This window comes from Protopterus annectens, chromosome 4.part0, assembly GCF_019279795.1.
Source record: "Protopterus annectens isolate FY-2018-M chromosome 4.part0, PAN1.0, whole genome shotgun sequence".
Taxonomy (NCBI): Eukaryota; Metazoa; Chordata; order Ceratodontiformes; family Protopteridae; genus Protopterus; species Protopterus annectens.
In genome coordinates, this window is record NC_056733.1 from 1,496,472,494 (window position 1) to 1,496,494,780 (window position 22,287).

At 39.1% G+C, this 22,287-nt stretch overlaps 1 protein-coding gene across 1 annotated transcript in view; it reads right to left on the minus strand.

Moving 5' to 3' along the window:
• ITK (IL2 inducible T cell kinase) overlaps nucleotides 1-22,287 on the minus strand; it is a 1,334,312-nt gene that overhangs the window by 81,439 nt on the left and 1,230,586 nt on the right. The window contains exons 12-13 of the mRNA XM_044069337.1: nucleotides 15,179-15,350; nucleotides 8,849-9,065 (exon numbers count right to left, since the gene is read on the minus strand). Coding sequence (XP_043925272.1) covers nucleotides 8,849-9,065; nucleotides 15,179-15,350 — 389 coding nt within the window. The remainder of the gene's footprint in view (nucleotides 1-8,848; nucleotides 9,066-15,178; nucleotides 15,351-22,287) is intronic.

Consider the following 22,287-nt stretch of genomic DNA (forward strand, 5'->3'; position numbering starts at 1 on the left):
AAAGTTACTTTTTTTTTGGCAGAAATAAATTAGAATTAAAAGCACCTTCAAACACCATGGCAGACCCACAATGGAAAAAAACCCACAATTTCTCCACATAAAACATTTTATCAGTTAGTTAACACTACTTTTAAAGTGACAGAAACAATGAGTTCATTTAAATGTACGTTACAGTCTTGAGATGATCCATTAAAACACAACACTCCTAGCTTTATAATAACTTTCCTGAAGAGGAAAGTAATAAAACATTGGTAAAAAATAAGAAAATGGAAACTTTTTCCCCAAAGGGAAGTTATCTGTCCAGCTAAGGAAATCACAAGCCAACCGTCGATCCATGAAAGCCACAGAGGAGTGTACTGTTTGGTGGCAGCAAAGCACTGTAGGGCTTTACACCCAAACTTGTCTTTTAGTCAGCTCAGCTGAAGCTGCTGGACAGTTTGTGAGCATGGAAGGTGCACTGAAGCTTTGGAAGCTGGCTGGCTGTTCTATCCTTGGCAGGATATAACCCATATAGCTAAGGGTATTGTAGCAGTGATCAATAAGAAGAACATCTCTAAATCTTACGGACATGAAGTTACCCACTATACTACCCCAATGGCATAGTATCATGAAAAAACATACCAAAGACTGAAAACAAAAAGTTATGGAAAGAATTCAAGGTGTTAAGTAGATATGTCAGGTTCATCCTTGTCCTGGACTGCTTACAATGATCCTATAAAATCATGGCTTGCTTCATCTTTTAAGATGAATATTTGAGTGGAACACATAACACAGACCAAAAAGTACAGTTGTGTACACTTACAATAAATGTAGATGTTCAAGTGTATTCACTGTTGCAGTCATCACATTTGGGTTATCCCTGCCAGGGTAGCCCTCATTTGGCCCGAATACCAGAGGCTTAATATTTCTGCATCAGTTGTTGATGCTTCAGGACTGATGTCAGGTCGTCAGTAGTATAAAGTAAGGCAGCTGACACCATTACATCAGTTTTTCTTGCCCTAACTGTCAGGAGTCCCCAAGAGGGAGCTAGGATATGGTGGAAGTACCCCACCAGTAGAAAGTAAATACCAAAAAGTTCCTTGTAAGGAGAGAGAGAGAGAGAGAGAGGGGTGGATGGAGGGAAACCAGGACTGCAACAGTGAATACACTCAGACATCTACATTTATGGTAAGTGTACACAACTGTACTATGTTCTTTGTGTTACACTGTTGCAGTCATTACATTTGGGTTGATTCCCAAAGCTGAAAAAAAGGGTGGAGGCAGTCAAGAAGACTGGGGGCTGGCTAGGATGCCCTGCAAGACTGCAGTGGCAAAGCCTGCACTGGATTTGGAGAAGATAGGCAGGTGGTAATGCTTGGTGAAGGTATGAACAGATATCCATGTTGCAACCTCCAGGATGTCCCTGGTGAGGACCCCACTGAGGAAAGCTGCAGAGGTGGAGGTTGCTCTGGTAGAGTGTGTCCTGACCCCCTTAGGGGGAGGTTTCCTGTGTTGCTTGTAGCAGAAATGGATGCAGTGTGCTGTCCATTTGGAAATGGTTTATTTGAATATGGCTTTGCCCTCTGCTCCTGTAGCAAAGCTGACTAACAACTGATCACTCTTTCAAAATGATTTAGTCCTGTCTAGCTGAATCTGCTGTCTGTGCACATCTAGAGAGTGCAGTATCATTTCCCCCTTGTTTTGTGGGTTAGGGAAAAAGGTGGGCAAATGAATGGATGGGTTGAGAGCCACACTGGACACCACTTTTGGCATGAAGGATGGGTTAGTCACGAGGGAGACCCTGTCAGCATGGAAAATGATGAAGGGCTCTACAACTATTAGTGCTTGTAGCTCAAATACTCTTCTTGCTGAAGTGATGGCCAGAAGCAAAGCTGTTTTCCATGAGAAAAACTTTAACTCTGCTGAAGCTGCTGGTTCAAAGGGGGGCAGGGTGAGCTTTACCAACACAAAGTTTAGGTCCCAAGCTGGGGTAGGTGCTCTTCTGGGTGGCCTCAAGTTGCTAGCCCCTCTTAGGAACTGTTTGATGAGCGGTTGTGAGAAAAGAGGTTGTTCAGTGCTGAAATGAGCAGAGATAGCAGAGGCATGAATTTTAATAGAGGAAAAGGATAAACCACTGTGTAGTAGGTCAGCTAGGTCATCCAGGATGAGAGGTAGGAAGGGCTGTGCCATATCGGCTCCCTTAGCCTGGATCCAGGTGCAGAACCTTTCCCATTTGTCAGCATAAGACTTTCTAGTGCTAGGGTGTCTGGCCTCACGTATAACGTCTAGAACCTGTTTGCTGAGATTGGCAGCTTGTACAGTGGTCAAGAAATAAGCCAGGCTGCCAGATTGAGGGTCTGCAATTGGGGATGCTTGAATTCTTCTTCCCTCTGGGTCAAGAGTGTTGGGATCTGAGGGAGATGCCATGGTGGCAGAGGTGACAGGCTGCGCAGCAGTGGGTACCAATGCTGACGTGGCCAGTCTGGGGCAATCAGGATTGTCCAGGGTTTTTCCTCCCTTATTTTGAGCAGTACCCTGGTAATGAGAGGTAGTGGGGGAAATGCACAGACCAAGAGGTTGACCCACTGGAAGGATAGAGCATCCACTTTCCAAGTTCTGTAGTGAGGCTCCCTCATGCAGAACTTGCTGAGCTGATGGTTGGAGTGGGAAGCAAAGAGGTCTGCCTTCGGGGTGTCCTATTTCTGAGTTATAAGGGTGAAGGTTCTTTGGTCTAGCTGCCACTCGTGTTGGTCCAGAAGATTTCTGTTTAAGTTGTCTGCCAGAGAGTTTAGACAGCCTGGCAAGAATTGTGCTAACAGGTGTAGTTGCATGGCTGAGGCTGTTTGCCAAAGGGTCATGGTGAGCCTGCACAGAGGGTAGGAATGAGTCTCTCCCTGCTTGTTGATATACCATATCACAGTAGTGTTATCTGTTTTGATCAGTAGAGTCCTTGGGGAGAGAAGGGGTCTGAAAGCTGTAAATGCATGCTGGACAGCTAACATCTCTTTTTGGTTGATGTACAGGTGTGTTTGATGTGGGCTCCATTGGCCCTCTATGCACCTGCCACCCAGGTGTGCACTCCAGGCATAGTCTGATGCATCTGTGGTAAGGGTCTGGGCGGCGTGGGGTTGTGAGAAGGGTAGTCCCTTGTTGTGGTAGCATGCTGCTGCCCACCAAAGAAAATCTTTCCTTAGACAAGGTATCATTGGTATAAGAGTTTCCAGGTCTTGACAGTGTTGACACCAAAGGCTTTTTAGGTATCATTAAAGTTTCCTCATATGCAGTCTGGCATATGGAATGAGTAGAATGTAAGAAGCCATGAACCCCAGAGCTTGCAGGATTTTACTTGTGGATAACTGTGGTCTGGTGGCTAGTTGAGAGAAATAGGCTGTCAGGTAAGTTTACTTTTCTGGTGTAAGGAATGCCATCTGGGATTCTGTGTCCAGGCTTGCACCCAGGAATATAATTTTTTGGGTGGGTACTAGTTTGGATTTCTTTTCATTGGTAGTGTACCCTAGAGAGGTCAGCAGGTCCTTTACAAAGGCCAAGTGCTTGAGCAGCTTTTCCTGACTGTCTGCCTGAATCAGGCAGTTGTCTAAGTATGGGTAAATTTGAATATTTCTTTGCCTGCAAAAAGCAATGGTGGGAGTCAGACATTTTGTGAAAACTCTGGGAGCAGTAGATAAGCCAAAGGGAAGTACAGAGAACTCAAAGGGCAGTGATCCTGCCCTGAAAAGAAGATTCTTCTTGCATGATTCCCTGATTGGGATATGTAGGTAGGCCTCTTTTAGGTCTAGGGTGGCTAGCCAAGCATCCTTGGAGAGCATAGATAGTAGTTGCTGGAGGGTGAGTATTTTGAATTTTGGTATCACCAGGAAGGTGTTTAGAATGGATAGATCGAGGATGGGGCACCAGGAAGAACCTGGAGTAGAAACCTTGGCCTATCTGTTCTGCAGGAACATGCTCTATTGCCCTCATAGAGAGTAGGGAAAGGACTTGCTTTTTGGCCTCTGCCCACTGGTTTGGAGGAAGATCTGGGAACACTTCTGGGGTTGTTAGAGTGTGGAAAGAAATTTTGTATCCCTGGGACACTATGTTGAGGACCCAGCGGTTGTTGGTAATGGTGGCCCAGGTGCTTATGTGGAAGGAGAGTTTTCCTCCCAGGAGCAAGTGCAGGTGGGCAGAGGGAATGGGTGGAAGTGTAGAGTCATTGTGAGTTCTTACCATGAGGGGGTGGTTTTGCACTCCCTGGTTTAGAAGTGGAGGTACTCCATTGCTTTGATCTCTGCATTTCCTGTGGCTGTTGTCTGGGAGGGGGGTCTGCTTCCCCGGGGTCTGAGCTGAACTGACCTGGAGGGGGCAGGAAAGGACCAGTGCTTGTAGGGGCAATGCCTACTGAACCTGGGTGGCTGGACCTGCAGGAACTCCTTAACTGTCTGCATAAATTTAGCTTTAGAAGACATCAACTTCAATTTAGAATACGAAAACTCAGGTAGCGGTCGACCGGCACTCGTGCGAACTGCTTCTGGTATGGGCTCCTCATCAAGAAAGATTAATGTAATGGCGTCGGCTGCCTTACTTTATACTACTGACGACCTGACATCAGTCCTGAAGTGACAGCAACCAATGCAGAAATACTAAGTCTCTGGTATTCGGGCCGACTGAGGGCTACCTGGCAGGGATAACCCAAATGTGATGACTGCAACAGTGAAACACGAAGAACATCATATGGTAGTTCTCCATCAAAAGCACCACAATCCTGTAAGGGACTGCAAAGAAGTAGCAAATCTGGGACTGGGCAGCTCCTCATAGTCTTAAGGTATTTAAAGTACCCATAATGGGTGGAACTTTGGAAATCATGATAGCGCTGAGCAAATGGACAGCAATGGTATGTCCATGTTCTTACTATAAAATTATGACTTGTTAAAAACATAAAAGGTGAAGACAGCTTGTACAATAAAAGTTTATAAATGTTTTACAAAGCTAGTTTTATTGATGTGCAGCATTTAGCCTTAAGCTTGTAAAAGTCAAGAAAAAGCTTACTGTAACAGTATATGTTTGAATAAACAGACCACTGTCACAGTAACCTAAGCTATATAGGATGATTATCAAAGCATAGATATGCAGGGAAGAAGAAGAATGGTTAGAGTCCAGGAGCCCTGGGGGATTAGTCCTAGAAAAATCTGTCTTGATCTCAAGAAAAAAATCAATCTTATAATGTTTAAAGAATGTGTGTATAGATGACCAATATTTCTAGAGTCCACCACTTTTCAAAAACCTTAAGAAGTAGCCAGAGCTCTAATAGACTGAGCTTTGACCTTGAAAGGAAGGGCCTTTCCATGGCGGGAATAACAAAATTAGCTTGCATGGGATAACCAAGTGGAAATAATTTGCTTTGACACTGGTTTTCCCTTTTTTCCTGCCTTCATAGTAAAAGAACACCTGATTATAAGTTAAAGTCTTTTGTCCTGTCAATATAGTATCTGACATGTCTGTGGACAACTAAAGTATGTAGTATTCTCTCTCCCTTATTTTCGGTTCAGGAAAGAATAGATGGAGATAGATCGACTAAGTTAAGGTGAATTCAAATACAACCTTTGACATGAAGGAAGGGCTGATTCTTAAGGATACCCTATCCCCATGAAAGTTAAAATAAAGTTGAATTACTATAAGAGCTTGCAACTCAGATACTCTCATAGTCAAAGTCACAGCAGTGAGTAATACCATTTTCCAAGTCAAGAATGTCAAATTAGCCTAATGAACATGTTCAAAAGGAAAGTGTTTAGCTTTTCTATCAGTTTTGGAATCCACAAATGATTCAAGGATTTCAGTGCATTTACCAATGACATCATTTTTTATGTCTGTGAATTTCCTTTAGAAATGATGGTACCAAAGACCCTGTACTTTGAATCCTTGCATACAGTGCCCCCCTAGGTAAAGTCTGTTCCAGTTGTTTACCTTTTAGATGGCTTTTATGCCAAGTCTAGCTCAGGTGCTCATGTGCTAGTAGCTCCCAACATAACTGCTCACTGCCACTTGCCTGAAAAAGCAAGTGCTCAAACTCCCATTATCCTAAGCTCCGTTTTTTATGTAGCCCTCTCAACACCCAACCCTATAAAACCATATAGCCTTATAGTACCTAACCTCTAACCCTAAAACTCCTATCCAGTTCCAAACCCGAGTCCTTCCTCCACTACTCCAAACTTCCATTCATCCTCTCTAACCCTTAAGTCCCTGATCACTCCAAAAACCTAAAACTCCAACCCCTTCACAACTTAAATTCATCATTTGCTCCCTAACTACAAAAGCCCCCTCCTGCTCCTAAAACCTAAAAGTCCTTTCTTTCTCCCTGGCACTAAAACTCCCTCCCCTGCTTCCTAACCTTAAAATCCTCTTCCTGCTCTCTCCCTATGGGTGTTTTCCAAACTTGCATTTGAGTTTGAGTGCTAGCAGCAGCCTACATGAGTTACATGGTGTTTGATGTCCTTGGCTTTGGTACGGTGGTTTTCAAGCACTTAGGACTTGCGTGCCTGGAGTGTTCCCCTTTATGCTTTTTAACATAGCTCTGCCTTGTAAATGAACTGATCACTGTTAAGTGAATCACAGTAAGTTGTGGCTCCTTTTTGAGCCTCTATAAAATCCTATATCAAGTATCTCTGCTTACATCACAGTCTTTCAAAATTATTATAGCAATAACCCACGCCTGGGTGTGGATAATGCTGGATTTACCCACGGTTGGCGTGGTTTGGTCCCGAGGGCGAAACCCGAGGGACCAAACAAAGCCAACCGTGGGTAAATACAGCATTACCCACACCCAGAAGTGGGTTATTGCTATTATACCATGACATTATTTAAGAAAAGAAACTATTACTTTTCTTAAATAATGGCATAGTATAATGCCTGTTTACTGCCCTTCCGCAGATGTCTGGCATCCACGGCAGTTCTGATGTACTGCGCGCCTGCGCAGTACATCAGAGCTGTGGGCAAAAGCAACGGAGAAAGCAAGATCTCCGTTGCTATTTTTTTACTGTTTTCGCTATGTTAAACGGAGATGTCCGTTGCTTATTTTAAAACTGTCTCGCTATGTTAAACCCATTTAACATAGCGAAACAGTAAAAAAAAGCAACAGAGATCTTGCTTTCTCCGTTGCTTTTTTTTAAAAACCTGTCTCGCTATGTTAAATGGGTTTAGCATAGTGAGACAGCTTTAAAATAAGCAACGGAGATCTCCGTTGCTTATTTTAAAGCTGTCTCGCTATGTTAAACTCATTTAACATAGCGAGACAGTGTTTTAAAAGTAGAGTTATACTAATGGAAAAAAGTCTGGGCGACCGGACCTTTTTCCATTAGTATAACTCGATTTACAATGTGCACGCTGGCCAATCAGCATGCATGTTTTGGGGGGGTCATGGTATAATTCTGCTTACATCACAGTGTCTCACAATTAAATAATTGCCACCCAAAGTCTGTACTGTCCAAGCAATGCACAACCTAGCATGGCTATGTACTTTTGAGGTTATCTGTGCACTGTGACTCAAAAATTGCCACAATATCTAGATCACACTCTGGCAAAATGTCTCAGACTCTGGAAGAATGTCTCCCAGACTATTAATCTTAGCAGCTATGACCTTTAGTTTATTCATTTTTCCACTCTTTCCATAACAAATGTGTCATATGTTTTACCTAATATATGACATAAAATTCAAAATCACATTTTTCCAGCTAGAATTTAAAAGCCATCCATGCTGTAGCCATAACAGAGGCAGAGATTGCACAGAACATCATTTTATTACATGTAACAAATGCCACTGGCTACCAGATCAGGTTAGTTGTTTACCACTTTTAAAGTCTCTCATATTCAGATCACTAAATATGTGTTATTATCTGCTAATAAAAAGTAAATTACTGCATAGGGAAATTTATTATTCCCTTTGGGAGCAACAATGACAGCCTTGTCAAGAACCTCATTTATACTTGTTATGACAGAAAAATTCTTCACTAAACTATATCCTTTTGTTTGGAATTCTTGGAATTTGGAACACTGACAACGTAACTATTTTTAGGTTAAAACTAAAGTCCCATTCTTGTGATGGAAAATAAATGTCATTACACTATAGACCCTTGTTAATCTCACTTTCTGGAAATCTGAAGAGTTTCTTCAATTATTGTCTTTTTTTTCTTTAATTTCATAATGACGTCTCTGTTGTCAGTGCTGCTAACTTGTATATAGTGTGTATACTGCACCTGCTTTGATTACAGTGTGTAAAACTGCTTAGCATGTTTCCTTCAACTATCTGTATTTTATAAATGTACTTTTTTAAAGCACTACATGAACAATATATTTGTAATCTCTACCTCATTATATGTAAATTCGGCCAGGGTCATGGCTGAAAATGCTCCTTGGACCAATTCACTTACTCAGTTAGCAAACTAATGATTGTGTCTTTCGGCTTTTCCCGGTTAGGGGTCGCCACAGCGGGACTCTGGTCAGCTAATGATTGGCAGTTGATTTTACGTACCGGCTTGCCAGGCCTGACGCACAACCTTCAACGAAGGGTACGCACATTCACGCATGTCTCCACGCAGACGACGCTCTAGCTGAGAATCGAACCAGACAGCGTCTTACTGTGAGGCGACAACGCTACTGCAGCACCACCACCGCAGGATAGTTAGCAAACTAATGATTAATAATTAATAAATAATAAATAAATAACATGCACACATAGCTCAAGTTACTTGCAGGTAACAGTATTCATTGTAGTCTACTCTTAGTGTCTTTAAGGTAAGAAGAGTTTAAAATGACATTTTAAACATTGCTGCAACTAAAATAACTAAATAAATAAATAATAAGCAAGAGGAATCAGTCTTACCAGGTCTCTGTGAATGAATCGAACACTTTCGAGGTATGCCATCCCTTCACAGACATCTTTACACATTTCAATCAGGAGAAGTTTAGAAAAACGCCCTTTGTGATTTTTCAGATAGTCTAAGAGACAGCCATGTTCTAGAAACTCAGATATCAGGTACAAGGGAGACTGCTGACTGCAAATACCATACAGGAGAACTAATTTATTATGAGAAAGCTTCCTGCAAATGTAAAGAGAAGAGAAAGTTACACAGTATTTAAACAGAAATGTTAAACACATATCCAATGAGCTAAAGGTGTAAATGTTCTGTTTCAGAAGCACTGTTCAGAACTTATGGGTACTGTCCAGTATGGAAAGTCTCACCATTTTATTTTAATAATTCCAAAAAAAAAAAAAAAAACCACGTGGACTCAGATATGACCAAAGGATCCAGTATAATCTCCTTTGACTGTTGTAAAACAACACATAAGCGCTTTCACAGTTGAGACTGCTTCTTCAGATGTAATAAAATTCAAACTAAATCGGCTTAAAATAACAACTCTAATTAAAAGCTGACCAATCACAAAGTACCCAGACTTAAAGGTGCCAAACAATCTAATACACACCCCATAACATCACAATATGTTGAAACAAAAAATAAAAACAATAAAACAAGAAAAAAATATATATATATAAATAAACAAATGTTTAAGACATAAATGTATAAATTTATATACATATACACAAAAAATACACATATAAAACCATATTAAAAACTTAACATTATCTAAAAAGTGGTCTAGACTTAAGCATGGGTTTGATCAGAACTTTGTCATTAAGACCATGGCCAAAATTACTTCTCAATCTAATAATCCATTTGGCCACTAGTTATTCAGTCAAATTACTCACCCCCCCCCTACGAATACTATGACACATTCGCCCAATAACCATAAACTTGAAACTGTGCTCTCTTGTGCTCTGTTTAATATCTTTGGCTAAAGCATTAAACACATTAGGATTGCTAATATGATACTAACTTAAGTATCAAACAACTAGAGGCCAAATGGATTATTAGATTGCGAAGTGCTTTTGGTCTTGGTCTTAATGTCAAAGTTCCCATCAAACCCATGCTTAAGGCTAGACCACTTTTTAGATAATATTACATTTTTCATATGTTTTTACATGTGTATTTTTTGTGTATATATGTGTGTGTGTATATATATATATATATATATATATATATATATATATATATATATGTTTATACATTTATGTCTTAAACATTTATATGTATATTTCTATTTTTTTTCTTGTTTCCTTGTTTTTATTTTTGTTGGCTTCCCCTTCACCAAAAAAAGTCATTGGCGAAGGGGCAATGTGTGAGGTTAGCTTGTATGGTCTCCAATGACTTAGTGTATCAAGCCAAATGCATAAAACTAAGTGGGATGTTGGAAAGAAGAGGTTACCCATTATTGTTTTTGAATTATATTTTTAGTGAAATGGAGACAAAAAGACAGTCTGGGTGATTTTCTCCTTTGTTGGAGACTACCAACTGGGGTCTAGGTGCTGAGAGGGTTTGTGAGTTATGTGTCATCAACAGTCAGGGTCCTTTTCAAAAATGCATTGGTGCAACCCTACAATTTACATTTTGACAAGCTCCACACCATTATTGGTAAAAACTGGAACTTTTTCAGGGTTGATCATGAGCACCTTAGCAAGGCTGGAGAGAAACCTGTGATTGTTTACAAGAAGGACTCTAGTTTTAAGACCCTACTTGAGTGACCTTATATGGCGAATGCTGATGGTTTCATGGTGAAGTTTGGCCATTATTCACAATGAAAGTAATCTTGGAAGCTCCCTGCCTTCTATTGGAAGGGTATGGTGTAACCAAACTTCATCATAAGTATTATTGTGACAGTAAGGGTATTATTTATGTGGCCAAGTGCCAAGTGTCTGAAGGTTTTTATATAGTGAAAACCAAGAGGGCTTTGTGAAGCAGGATATACCAGTATCAGTATGAAATTCAAAGGAAGGAAGGAGGAAAAGAATGGCCTGTTTAAGCATATAAAAGCCATCCCTTCTCATTGTTTTAAGTTTATTGGGGTCTGTATTATCTTGCTGAAAGAGGGGTGTGTGTGTGGAGGGGCAAAGCCCCCCACTTTGTAGGGTTCGAAGTTTTGTGTGGTGTTAAGTAGGCCAAGCACTTTTTTTCCACTCAGAAAAAAAGTTGCTAATGTGGCCTTTTGTTGATTTCAGCATACGCTGTTTAGCTGAACATGTCTTTCGGCAAGATACTATAGACACGTTTATTGTAACAGACCATGTTGATTTAAGGCCTAGGGGTGTACCATCCAATAATTTTCTTGAGTACAAGGAACTGAGGTGGCAACTTAAATGTAATGCAACCATGTTCCCTGGGCTCAATGACCAGGTTACCATTAGTAGTGTCTTGAATCTCAAAACAAAGTTTCCCGTTTAAAGCTTTTCCTTTTTGGTGTTACCCTGTATTAAGTGTTTTATAAGGTGTCGTTTTTATGAATGTTTTTTTTATGATGGGTTCTGATTTGTTTTACTCAATGATGTCATGTCTATTTAAATAATTTTCTAATTGATTCATTAATTCTTTGGTTGCAAGACCATTTTCATGGTATTAAAGCTGGGAGTTTCAGCTACTTTGTTATTTTGATGAAATCCATAGTACCGAGACGAAAGTGCTTAGTCAATAAAGTGAGGTGTTTCAGTTTATCAAGCTTCTCCATTTTTTGTTTTAAAAGTTTTATTTTAAATTACAGAACTGAAGCAACTGCAGACTTGGTGTCTATGTTACCCCAAACATTTATTATTTATCTTGAGGGAGTTTTGTGGTTTATCACCAAGGAATGATCCTGCTGGAATCACTTCTGGTGACTTTATTTTTTAACTGGAGAATTATGAAACAAAGGACCCACATACTCTGAAGCCTATTGGGTCATATGCAGATGAGCAACAGTACTGTTGTAAACACAGATGTAGGAGCCCAATCAGTACCAACAAGGAAGTTCACTGAATTGACAGTGCAAATGGGGCACTGCATAAACAGACAGACACATATATACACACACACACACACACACACACACACACATACAGACACACGTATATACACACACAAGCACGCATACATACATACACACACACACACACACACACACACACACACACACACACACACACACACACACACACACACACACACACACACACACACACACACACACACACACACACACACACACACACACACACACACACACCACACACATATGGCATTCAATGTTTCATATATTTGACAATATGAAACACAATGCTCTGTTGCAAGAAAGACAAAAATAGAAACATAAACAACTCAAAACACTAAATAGTGCAACAAGATGCATAAATACTATGTCACGTTGTACATCTGCATACAGTTTACCACATAAAGGACTCCTGAGAAAGCTTGTGGCATTTCAGGGAGGGCGCACTACCAAGCAAAGCTTTCTTCCAGACTTATTAACTGGATTCTGCTTATGCTGGATGAAACATAAGAGAAGGCAGAGACTCCAGTACATTCTGGGTCATAGACAGTGATGCCAAAGCCAGGGCTTAGATGTCTCAAAATTCTATGGTTGATAATGTTAGGGCATGAACACTTTCTTGGACAGTAGAATCCCATAATGCTGTGGCTTTTCTAAACATGTACCAGCGCAGGTTAAGGATGGTTGAAGGCACTACAGATAAACGGACTCCAATCCATCCACAACAGCAGTGAGATTTTTATTAGGGCACATAATTACAAACCTAGTGTGAATTTTCTGTAACTAAAATGGAATTAACCTGGTAACACAGTCTGCATACAAACTTCCTCTAGCCACCCCTCTAATGCCTTTTCATTTAGTACCTCTGTAAAAAAGTTTTCTCACACACCTCATTCAACCTACTTCACTATGATCTGTCTTTCATCTTAATATTACTGCAGCTATTTACTGCCATTCTACTGTATTTTACAGACTGGGAGAAACGCACACCTTCACTGTATAGGAGATTGAACATTTTCCAACAGGTTGTTAATGTACAGATAAAGGGTGTTAAAAACAAGTCAGCTGCTTCCCAACAGCATATTAAAAAACAGAAGAGAAAAATAAGATCTTTCTGCAGGGAGCTATACCTCCGTATACCTCCTGATTTGGAGACTGTGTTCCATACCTTATTAAACATACTAATCCTGAAGGTTGAAATATCTCAGAGTGCGCAGAATAGTTGATTGTGTCAGAAGCAAAGTATTCCTGTTGCCACAAAGTAGAATAACCTCAGACTTGGTATACTTAGTGGAGGTGTGTTGGGGAGAAAAGGGGATCCCCAAAGCTCTTAACCTCTTATAGGTTCATAGGTAGGTACTAGGCTATCTGCCCAAAGGCATTTATAAGCCTAGCCAGAATGTGTTGGCTTTCACCGCCCCCTTAGATTAGTTCCCTGTGCCTCTGTCCAGCAGAGCCACTGAAGTGATCCCCAGGGTAAACTTTCTGTTTCCCATCCACTCGTCAAGGTTTCTTTTGAACAGTGTTAGCGAGGAGCTCTGCCTGATGTAGACTGGAATCTTGTTCCAAAGCATGGGAAGTCTCTGGGACAGAAATCTATCCCTCCAGCATGTCCCATTTATTGTTGTGGTGAGGTTTAGATCCCTAGAGTGTGTGGCTCGAGGGGATAAGGTTTTCTTTAGGTTGAACATCTCCATCAATTCTGGGATGGACATGGCCTTGTATGTCAGGCAGAGATCACCTCTGAGTAGGCGGTATGTAACCGAGTACAGCTGGAGTTTCTTCAGTCGAGCTGCATAGGGCACCTGTTTGAAGCCAATGATCCTCTTGGTGAGGTACTTCTGTGGTCTTTCCAGCTGTTGCAGGTGTCTTGTAAGGTACATCCCAAATGGGGTGTTGTACTCTATGATGGGTCTGATGAGTGATGAGTAGAGGGGCACAGTGACCTCTTTTGATCTGGATATGAACACTTTTGTGATTAGGTGGGCAACGTAGAAGGATTTTCTAACCTCTTACCTCCAGAATCAGGAAAAAATCGAGAAATAAACAGGGACAATCAGCGAGTCTTTTTAAAATTGGCTGACATAAAAGAAGTTGACTATTGTCATTATTCATGAAGTGTAATCTACCACTATTATTCCCAAATCACCAGTTTTTGGGGAATTAAGAGGAACAGAACAAAATTTTAAGACAAATTCAGGGATGTCCCAGAAAATCAATGACAGTTAAGAAGTACGTCCCCTGAAAAAGACAGTTTTTACAGTTTTATCCCTGATATCACTGAAGTTCTTATATTTTTCATGATAACATCAGACTTCTATTACATCCTGATATTTGCTGTTTTTGTCTCATTTATTATTATGTGACATTTCCCATAATTTACATCATAAAATAAAATATCATAAACCAGCTTCTTGATTAGAACTGACTCAGAATGCAGTTCACTTAAAATTGATGCTCAGTCCTCAAAAACATATTTAAAGGAGGCAAGTACCCCCTACACTCCCATGTAGAGGAAATTCATTCTCATACCCATTTCTGTTATATGTATTAATTGGTTGGTCACACAGCAGTGAGGAATAAAAAAAATCTCCATAAAAGTACACACTGATCTCACACAAACAGTGCTTCCACAGTATCTGCATTATAACAAGACCCAAGAGAAATTATAACTGCAAACAAATGGAATTTCTAGCTAGAACCTAATCAAATGGTAAAGAAGAGTTACATATGATGAAACTTTACTTAACTGCAGACCAGTGTTTCTTTTATAGCAGGTTGTGCTACTGTATTAAATTTGTATCTGTAAACGTATGGTGATTTTTCACAACTAGTTAAAAATATAGCCCTGCTGTGAGCAGAACATTAAAATGTGTAACTCTAAAACAGCCTGAACTACAGTGCAAGCAAAAGTACAATTACATAATACACTAGAAATGCAAGTTACTTGCATGTTTGCTGGCTGAATACTGTAACCATGTGCATTGCATTCTTACTGCCTCTCACCTTTGAAACATCTTCTAAAATACCTTCATAAATATGTGTAAGAGCAGACATAACAATAAGTAGGTATTTTATGACATTTTTCTTAAGCAGAGAGGGCATCTGAAGCTAAAGTATTCACAGGGCATTAATTTACCATTTGTTACAACTCAAATCTGAAAACCATTTGCAAAGGTGCTAGCGTCAGTAAATATATTGAGACAGTCACACCACTGCACTACCACAGTCAGAATGGTGTAAAACTGTGGAAAAACAATGCACTCGGTGGAATTTGAAATTTCTAAAGACAACTTACATCATTACTTGAGCTTCCTCCATGAAGTCTTCTTCAGACATAGCACCTTCCCGAACCATCTTGATTGCCACTTTGGTACTTCCCTGCCAGTATCCTAAATGAACTACTCCAAACTGACCACTTCCAATTTCCTGTACAACTGTCAGCTCAGAAGGATCTATTTCCCACTTATCTGTTAAAAGAAAGTAGTACATTTGAAAGAACTAAAAGGCAGCAGACACTGAGCATGTTAAAGATAATAAATCCACTTAAAGGCACTATATCTTTCTTGACTCCTAATGTTTCTTATACATTCTCTGATGGTCATACGGCAGTACAAAAGGCAGCCAAACATCTTGGGTCATTAGAAAACATTTTGAAAGTAAGCAAACAAGAACATGACTGTATCTGTATACACTGATGTTTACAGGTACTCTCTGTCTCAGTTGTCATTTGACCTTTTGATGTACCACATGGTGATACAACGCATAACTTTCCCTCCATAAATTTACAGGTAGCATATCACATGTGTAATTTCAATGTCCGATCCATTCTTAGCAGTACTTTGTGGTGCCTAGTGTTTGTTACCTTAACCCATATTCATTACTCTCGGATACTTAACATATCCTTCTGCAACATACATGTCCAGTGGCACTGTTCTTTCATTCTGTAATTTTTGAGTCAAACCCAAATGTTTGTTACTTCCATAAAAGGGAATCATACGGCTCTTAAATATCTTTGTCAAATCTATCTTAAATTAAAAGTGGCAACTGTGGTAACATGGCTGGTCAAAATCTTCAGCAACTTTAATTTTGGAAGTTTCCATTTCTTCAAAAATGTAACACCCTTGGAGATTATTATAATAAGCAATGGGTGCAGGGAGAACATGACCTGTACCCCCATATAAAATAATTAACAGGTCATTTTCCTTCTTCAGTGAATGTAGTTCCAAATACTGTTTTTTTTAGTGACTGTACCCCCATATAAAATAATTAACAGGTCATTTTCCTTCTTCAGTGAATGTAGTTCCAAATACTGTTTTTTTAGTGACTGTCATTCACTAAGGTGGACTTTTGAGGAATCCATTGCCATGGAATGAACTGACATCTTCCACCAATATCCCTTTCCCATTTGCATTCCATCTATCCCCAAAGTTTTTTCATACCTGCTTTGTACATTTTATTTTCCTAGCACTCATAGTTTTGAAGTGATTTCTACTTATCTGTTTTAAAGATGCTTTCCACCTTAGCTTAATTTCCTATCACTTAGAATATGTGTTCCTTTACAGTGAACATTGCCCACTTGTTGACTTTGTTTCTCAGTAAAAGACAACAAAATGAGAAGAGGGGAGTGACTGTGTCAGATAAGTGTTGAGTTATATCTGCCAGTTAACTGCTTTTAAAAGGCAAGGCAAACTGCATTGAGATGATTTGTAATGGCAGAGCAATCCATCACCTGTGACTATATGTAACTGGAAAGAGTTTCTGCACGAAAGGGAGGATATATCAGTAGTTGTGTACAGGAGTACAGAGGTGAGTTGACTAGTAAATACAAGCCTGAATTTTGATTGAGCACAGGACACTACCAGGAAGAGAGAGAAAGAGAGACAGGCATGGGAAGAACGTAAATGCATGTATTAGGAAAAGTGTAAGCTGTGACTCTCTTTCAGATAAAGAGTATCACTTCTTTTATATTGCATGGCCTCACCTTAGCTCACTTGTATATATTATGGAGTCCAATCAAAGCTCAAAGACAAAAAACATCCCCCAACTTCACATCTTCACTTAAAACAAATATGAGAAAAATAGAAGAGAACTATGGGAGAACATGGTGAGATATATTACTGATATGAAGTACTGTCACTGATGGTCTTTCTGGAAGGAACAGTAGAACAGCATGGTGAAGACAGGATTACTGATATAGGGGAACTAGGACATGATGGAGGAAAAGGAGAGGGGAGATACAGATGGGTTGTGGGTGCTGCTGGCCAGCAGTAAGCTTGAGGAAACTGTAAGGAGGTGGTGGTTGTGGCATTTTACAGTCAAAGAACTTGACATTTTCTTTTGAAATAAGGCTGAATACTAGAAGTACACCAAGGAGACAACAGAGGGCAGCATGCAGGAGTACTTCAACATGAGGAGATGTGGAACTATGCAGAAGGTTAGACAAGACTGACATTAGGATATTATGTGGGGACATGCTAGTGCTGATTACTAACGGGAGCAATGCAATGATTACATGAACACAATGAAACAAAAGGCAGGAGATTAAGAATCAAGATCTAGAGGAAACTGAAAACAAGGCTAACAACTGCCAAAGGAAGACGTGTGAGTGGAGGTGGATGGCAGAATTGAATGGAGAGAGAGAAGAAAATGTGATGATGGTGATGATGATGTGAGAGGGGATCCTAGAAAATAAGGAAGTAAGGAAGAATCATATCCAAGGATAAGAATACAAAGCAGAAAAAAGTTCATGTGGGCTGTGAAATGAAACAACCAGAAGTGAAATCTCCCACAAGCACAGAGTTGTTATCAACTGCAGATTTTTAGTGTAATACAACAAGAACTTTGTACCTTTTGTCACTTAAATGTTGATATGTCATAAAATTAAAAAAAAACTATGGTAAATAACTGATGACAGCTTATCAACAATGTCTAACAGCATGTAATGTAGCAACACTTTTGAAGATACAAGTAACTCCTGCTAATCATCTGAGTACATATTTGTATTTACATAATAATTGTGATAATATGACTCTTGAAAGTTTCCCTGATGCACATTTCCAAGTGCTGACTTAACACTAACAATTCAGAGGCATTGCACTGCTAACATGTCAGCACTGATGCTGGCTCTGAACTGCAAATGTATCAACTATTTCTCTGCATCCGCACTACCTGGCATTATGCTATACTTCTTTTGACATGTTTTAATAATTTATTCTATCTATCTATCTGTCTGCCTGTCTGTCTGTCTGTCTGTCTATCTATCTATCTATCTATCTATCTATCTATCTATCTATCTATCTTGCTGCTGATAGCTTTATGGCTTAGAGATTAATAACTATTTTGGAATCAGCAGTGTTTCCCAGTTTTTACCACCTTATATCCCCCAGTGAAGCAGTCCAGGCATGACATCTATAAAGTCACTTAATCACCATATTAAAATCCAGACTGCTTGGCTGAGTCACAAAAACTAGATTCATATTGCAAATTCTGTCCATCATTTGAAATACCTTGTTTTTTTAGGAAAGGGTGTTACTGTTACTTTTCAAGAGATATTAATTTATAAATGTGCTAAACAGAATCCTTCTATAGCTTCCTTTTCTGATACGTATGTTCAAAATCTGTAGAATTACGACTTGGTCTCTGATTGTAACCATGTTATTATGTGTTTGAAACATGGATGGCAAGCAATTCTTGGCATCCATGTTGAGAACACATAATTAAAGGTTATGATCTGAGACCCAGTCATAGTTCTTTGTAGTACATTGAACTTTAGTTATAGAATAAAAAAGAGCAAAGTGTTTTACCATCTTTGAAAGCTGGTAGAAACCTTAGTGTGGACTGGAAGTACTTTTGTTAACCATCTTTCTAAGTACTGTTACTATCAGGTCTCGTGTTAGAGTAGTGCTTAACTGTATTGCCTTTCTCCCAATATTGGAGCGTAATCACGGCACTCCATGCATTACATATTAATTACACTGACATTATCTTGAAAGTGCATTAATTTCTTACACAATGAGCCTTGCTGTTCTGTAGTTGCCTTGCCTTAACAAGAAGAAATATGGTTTACACATGAAGTTTTCAACTCTGAAAGAAACAGCAAGCTTTTTATGTGAGAACAGCAATGATATTCAGAGGGATTACATGCAATGCAGAAGCTACAACAGCATAAAAAAACAGAATAGTCAGGTATCTGTTTGTACAGGTAAGTGTGCTGGACTACTGGGGGCTCTTTATCAGTTATGACCTAGTTAAAGAACAAAATAATAGAAACATGGTTTTCACTGTATCCCTTTTCATTAATAACCAGTACTTCAAGAACGATCCAGTAAACAAGCTTAAAAACACATCCACCCTAAGACTGTATGACCTCAGGACTCTAGAGGCAATTTTAAGTGAGCGGTGCAGGGGAAAATGTGCCCTGCATGATCTGTATGGGAGGCTTGCTGCCCACATAAAGTAGTTGTATAGCTTTGAACCTATTCAGTGAATTTGACCTGAATTATTGGGTCTCAGTGAAACTGGACTGGTTGAAATGTACTATAGCCTACAATCATGGTGAAATAGTACACAAAAATAGAATGCAATAACATAAAACATATAGTTTTTATCTTGCTATTAAATACCACTGTCTAACATCCTAAATAGATATTGTTTAAAATATATACCCCTTTTTGCTCTCAGGACCTATCTGGGTAGGCAGTTAAGTCTGTTCTGTATGGCTGTATAGATTATGTGACAGTGCCTCAACATTTAAAAGTGACCTCTTCTTTACATAAGTTTGTAAAAGCTGACTGTGCGGCTAAGGACTTTATTTCTATGGGAAGAAAATTCCCAGGTTTGTAGTTCTTGAATAGATGAAGACTTGGAGGTCACTGGTAGCATATTTGTTGGGTTTTCAAATTTGGTCGCTGCTGAAACCCATAACCTTAGTGTTCTCACTGATGTTTTTGAATTCATAATCCTGGTAGGTGATCTGTACTTCTCTAGGTTTGGTGCTTTGTAAACTGAGGTGCAGATGGGAAGTCTGACTTTCAGCTAAACTGGGGTTCACTTTGCATATACAAATGCAACATAGTGATGTTGCCTTCTTGAGGCACTTTCAATAAAATGGCAAATTTTATTTTGAGCTACTTAAAGCCAGTTTAGAAGTGTGTTCATGTTCCATCAAAGACCAGGAAAGAGGAGAAGTATTTCATTGGTGAGTGATTCCTTATCCCCTTTTGTTATTGGTCAGGGTAGTCTATGACAATTACCATCATTGTCTTGATTTTCATTATTTTGTAGATGGAAAATGCAACTGACATATCTAAGAAAACTCCTAGGTAGCTGTAGGACTCTAGTCCTACTTGTGTACCGGCCAGTCCTGTGACTCTCCACTTGTCTTCTAACCCAGCCTGTCTTTTGTACTTTTGTGATTCTTAACAGCATGGTTTCTGTTTCCTTTATGGTGGCCATCAAACCCAGCTAACATAATCAGTAGCACATCTGTGGCATGCTTTGAAGTACTGTAAAAGCAATTTCCTTGTGAGCACTGTATTATGTCTACAAAACAGTACTATAAACACAGCAAATAATTCAGATTTTAAAATACTGGCAGTCAGTGGTTTGGCAACAGGCAAGACAGAAGAAGCTGTATGAAATCCCTTGTATCAAATATTCTGACAAGGAATGGATCTGTTCAATTAACATCGTGAGAATATATCCCCAGGATAACACAAGTGCCAGTTTAATTTAATTTGTCCAAGGACATGTAGTGTCAAGAGTGGAAAGCAAATTTTCAATGTTAACCATGTTAAATGCTTTGGATAAATCACCAAAACTGACTCCTGTTAGCTGAGCATTCCTGTGGCCCTTAGTGTGGTTTTAATTATAAAAAGAGAGCAGTACAAGCACTGTGGCATTTTCTAAATCCATACTGCCTGCAATTAAGTAGCTTGTATGACTCTAATACAGGGATTCAGCTTTCCTCAAGGTCATGGATAATGGAGAAAGTTGACATGACCTTATTCATCTCTGTTTATTGGTTCTTGTTTCAGCAAGTCATTTTCACAGGTCAGCACAGAGAAATATTTCTGATATATTTTACTGGATGAACATATCATAGGCATTTAGAAACTGTGGTTGTAGCCACCAATAACCTTTACCATAACTAGATTGCTCCAGTTTGATGCACTTTATTGAATAATATTTCTAGAAAGGAAAGGTATGCTGAGAATTCAGATGTGATTCATCTGTCATGGCTCTTTGAAGATTATATCCATATGGAGTACTGCTGAGGTGCTGATAGAAAAATGTTGGAAAATTATCAGTGATTCTGTAATGACAGCTCTCCATTTATATTCAGTGAGAGAATTAGTTACTGTTTACCTCTGGCAGTCAGGTGTAATCTCTTTCCAAAAGTCTTTAGAGCTCCTAATCAAAGTTGACTGCTTTAGTTTTAGGTAGTGTGGTTGCTTTGTCTTGCTAGTAATCCTTTTATCTTTGTTTATATTCTTGCAAAATGACACAAAATTCCTTGTATGACCTTGGTGGTATTAATTTGTCCATCTCAGTAGTGAAAGGCATCAGTTTTGACAATTGCTGTATTTGCACTATGAACATTTCTGTAAAGTCATTGTAGAAATAAGGTCCCAGAGGTAGGAAATGAAAAAATCAGTGTCACAGTTTACAGCTGGTCATCTAAAAAGTCAGAGTTTGAGTAAGCAGCCTTCATGTAATTTCAAGATAATAAAATATATCATTGTCTATGGAAGATAAAATTCAGTTGCTTCACTAAGAAAAAAAATTAATTCAGTTAATCAATTAATAGAGACAATGCTGACAAGTGTGGGAAGCTGCCTCTTATTAAAATACTCCTGCTTTGTTACTCTCATGCCATCATATCTAGTTAAGATTATGACTGTATGTCTCTGTTATTGCCCATACTTGGATCTAATTTCAGCTGAAATGTGCAGATATTTGACTGCAAAATCCATTCAGATATGTACTCTGTATCACCCTCCAGTTGTTTTGAAGTTATTTTTTTAATAGTCCAACATTTTACTGATTATTAGCACTTTCTTATAGCAATTTATTGAGAACAATGACACAGTCTTCACTTTTGAATAAGAACCAAATACTTAATTTTCTATATACTCTTCTGTATAAATGGTAGTAATAAAACTATGAACCAAAAGAATACTGAGGTCTCTCAGACATATAATAAAACCAATAAAAAAAAAACTCCAAAACCTGTCCTGGCCATTGGAAAACACTAAGGCAGAAAATACACCTTAAGTTAAATAACAAATTATGTTTAATATAAATTAAGTGCTTTTGTCTCAACAAAGACTTTTTTAGAACAGTACAACAAACACTTTCAAACTAACTTATATCCTGAGTTCTAAGTTCATTGATTAGTAGGTC